The 4000-nt window shown below is 37.9% G+C and overlaps 1 protein-coding gene across 1 annotated transcript; it reads right to left on the bottom strand.

Annotated features, from left to right (window-relative positions):
* Positions 1-3217: 3217 nt before the first annotated feature.
* On the bottom strand, positions 3218-4000 carry LOC100664683 (olfactory receptor 6M1-like). Its single transcript, XM_010597968.3, has one exon. It carries the CDS (start codon positions 3998-4000, stop codon positions 3218-3220), a length of 783 nt encoding a protein of 260 aa, XP_010596270.3.

Raw genomic sequence — 4000 nt, 5'->3', positions numbered from 1 at the left:
GATACAGCTACTTGAATCATATCTTTAGCAGGATGTCAAAATCAGGTGCATGAATAGAAATATAAAATCATTAACATAAATAATTTGAACTTAACATTAAGTCTATAGGATAGAAGCTTGTGTTTAAGAAACATTTGGAGATCTCTTAGGCCAATGGTGACAATGATTAAAAGTAGGGAGAAAAACATAGAAGGAAAAGATATTCAAGCAGACGTAAAGTCATTGATTTTATAACAGTCAAGATCTTAGATAATTTAATATTTTCCAAGTATCAAAAAATGGCATGAGAAAATCTAGTAAATAAGGATCCATTTAGTAGATTGAATCCATAAATGAATTTAAACACACATTTTTGGATGTAAGTTTTAAACCTCAGAGCCTAAAGTCAATAGGATTTAAAAAAATGGACAGATACAAAGGGAGAATGAAAAATCAAAATAAGATTTTAGGGAGAAAATAAACAAAAATAGATTGGACTTCTTTGATTACAGAGTTGCACAAGCTTTATCCACGATTCCTAATCAGAGTAATTGTCTTTTCATTCCAGCTGAGTTACTGGTTTCCCTCTGTAATTGGTGTGCTCCCAGGCCTCTGGCAGCCGACTAAAAAACAAATATTTGCTCTGCCCACTTACTTTTAGGTATTTGGGAAGAGGAACACTGGAATGGAGCTCTTTAAGCTAGGGCTTTGATAACGTAGTCAGTTTGGATAACCAAGAAAGACAAAAACAATTTTGTTGGTAAAAAAACACAGCTTTATGTAACTTTTTATTTAGACAACAGAGACACAATTAATACAATTCTGTATTACATGGGGAGGTTTTATTTAATGGCTGATCTCTTCTCATTGAGGGATTGTCAAACTCATCAAGTGATGAAAAGCAGGAGGGAGACTCAGTCCTTTTCATGGCTCTTTTTTTCTTACATCAACTTGTATTTTTATCCACTTTTTCCTCTTTCTGGGTTTCTTAGATATCCTGTAATTTAGATTCAGGAACTTTAAGGTTTGTTCTGTCTTTTATCAGGTCTTATGTCCTGCTAGGAGCACTGGTGATGCAGTGGTTAAGAGTTTGGTGCTAACCAATAGTTCAGGAGTTCAAATCCACCAGCTGCTCTTTGGAAACCCTATGAGGCAGTTCTACTCTGTCTTATAAGGTGGCAATGAGTCAGAATTGACTGAACAGCAGTGGGTTTATTTTGTTTTGTTTGGTATATCCTGCTATGTGTCAATGCCCTTATGCCAAAGGCCACCAGGAATGTGTACCTATAGTTGAACAAGTGGGGTTTATTACTCATTACAGCAAAAGAGAACATATACCATAGGGAATCATGGTGTGTCCCAGAAAGAGGGTGATAGAGAGAACCTATTATAGAATTTGGGTTTTGGTTGGGAACTTGTGGATAGGGTTGAGAAAGTAGAGGCTTGGTCTAAATTGGGTGCTATCATAAAGAGGGGGCAATTCTATGACTGGGCATCTGGATATATCTTATCTATATGGGAAGGAAAAAAACAGAATAAGATAATGCTGTAATTGGTAAAGAGGTAGTAGTCATTCATTTCTGAAGAAAGAAAGATGCTTGGTATTTTGTGCTGCACAGTGACTTTGAAGTGGATGTTCTGTGAAATTGTCTCCTACAGGAGAAAAATATGGATTAGTTGTAAGGATCGGATCAACTTGTAATAACATCGAGACCTGTCTGAGAACATCAGTTCAATTCTGGATATTACCAACCAACCAGCTGCCATCGAGTCAATTCTAACTCACGGCAACCCTATGTATGTCAGAGTAGAAATGTGCTCTGGAAAGCTTTCAGTGGCTATCATCTGTTGGAAGTAGATTACCAGTCTTTCTTCTAAGGCATCTCTAAGTAGGTTCAAACCACCAACTTTTTCAGTTAATAGCCATGTGCTTAACCATTTATACCACCCAGGGACTCCTTTTAGATATTGGGAACTGCTTTTTTTTTTTTTTTTTTTTTAATGTTATTATAATTCTTCTCATAGATGGAATTTGATACTTACCTTGTTGGGTTGAATCCAACTTCAGTTCTTAAGGTTATACTTAGTTTTTAAACATCTAACTCTCTTTGATGTAAATCAAGCCTTTTTGTCCTCTAAGATACCCATCCACAGGGTCAGAACTTCCATGGGTCACATCTGTTTTTCTAACCCTGCTTCCTGACAGCCTCTTGCATCCTACCCATTCCTGGCTACACTGGACACACTGCCCTTTCTGACCAATAAAACCTCAAAAGAAGGTAAAAGTTTGAAGAAAAGAATTATGCACATGCTTATATAGTAGGATAATAACTTTAAAATGTGATTCTTCTTTCCAGATAGATTCTTTACAGGGTCATCTTATATTAATGGAGTCATCACATTTCAGTTTGTCATCACACTGAATAGACCCATCATTCAGAGATAGATTCAGATTACTCAAAATAGGATAGTAATTAATTTACAACCAAACAGTGGCTAGAGGGGTAGATGATCTTTGCTTTGACCAGATTATTTTCTCTAAATAGGCAAGCTTTATGGGTAAGCAGAAATAGGTACAAATGTGCTTCATGAGCCTACAGTCAGAAAAAGGGAAGTAAGTAACTTAAATAAAATATTTAAAGGAACCAGATAAAGATAACTCGAGGTTTCCAATGCCACAGTAGGCACATACCTTCCAGGATAAACATTCTTGGAAATAGTATACCATAGTCTTTTATTCATTAATCTTTTAAACTTGCTTCTTTGCCATATTAAAACCAATTGTTTTAAAGTCAATTCTGACTCATGGCAACCCAATGTGTGGCTAGCAGAATTAAACATCATGCTTCTTAACGTAATCATCAAAAGGGGAGCTCCTCAGAGCTGGTGAAAACTCCCTGCTTGCCACTCTACCATTCTCTACATGTGATGATAACGTGACTTTTATATGTATAATCTCATTGAAAGCCACACAAGCTTTGTAACATGAACAGAGACTAAAGAAACACAGAATCCTTGCTTTTTTCTGTTTCTCAATGAACAAGATTACGATACTTCACAATCGATGGTGTGTGATGCTTACTTGTCCTGCCTGCAGATTCTCAGGCTGCAGTTACACTACTTGTCACAGAACAAAATGCCACAGAGAGAAAGCATAGATGTCCTGAAATTGCTTAGTGTTGTGTTCCTTTGGAATGTAATGAGATGATTCTGCTTATTGTCTCCCTCAAGACTTCCTTTACCTTTTGTTTCTCAAGCTGTAAATGAAGGGATTCAGAAAAGAGGTCACTACTGTAGTGAGAACAGCAGTCACTTTCTCAAAATCTAGTGAATAGCTCTGATTGGGTCTCACATACATGAAGATAGAGCGCCCATAGGCAATGGAGATAACAGTGATGTGAGAAGCACAGGTGGAAAAGGCCTTCTGCTGTCCTTGGGTTGAGGGGATGTGCAAGATGGTAGAGATGACGTAGGTGTAGGACACAGTGGTGGGCACCAGAGAACTTAAAACCACAAGGGAAGATAAGAGGAAGTTTATCCTCTCAATGAAACAAGTATCAATACAGGCCACCTGTAGCAGAGGGGTGATGTCACAGAAGAAGTGACTAATTTCTTCAGTACAGTATGGCAGCCTGGACACCACAATAGTTGGACATAGCACTGATGGGAAGGCTCCCACCCAGCAGCCCAGAACCAGCAGGAGGCAGACTCTACTATTCATGATGATGGTGTAGTGCAGGGGGTTACGGATGGCCACATAGTGGTCAAAGGACATGACAGCCAAAAGAATGAACTCTACTGTCCCCAGGAAGAAATAGAAGTATGTTTGAGTGATGCAGCCAGAAAAGGATATGGTTTTTCTCTCTTCTAAGAGACAAGCTAGTAACTTTGGGGCTATGGTAGTTGTGAACAAAATGTCCAAAAATGACAAATTACTGAGGGAGAAGTACATTGGGGTTTGAAGATGATTATTTGTCCATATTAAGAAAATGATGATAATGTTTCCTGTTGTGGTGAGCAT

Source organism: Loxodonta africana, chromosome 15, assembly GCF_030014295.1.
Source record: "Loxodonta africana isolate mLoxAfr1 chromosome 15, mLoxAfr1.hap2, whole genome shotgun sequence".
NCBI lineage: Eukaryota > Metazoa > Chordata > Mammalia > Proboscidea > Elephantidae > Loxodonta > Loxodonta africana.
Note: the sequence above shows the minus strand (reverse complement) of the source record. Positions and strands in the feature narration are given on the sequence as shown.

What these genes read in the sequence shown, in the direction of transcription:
- LOC100664683 (XM_010597968.3), bottom strand. Translation starts at nt 4,000, where the DNA reads ATGCTCACCACAACAGGAAACATTATCATCATTTTCTTAATATGGACA.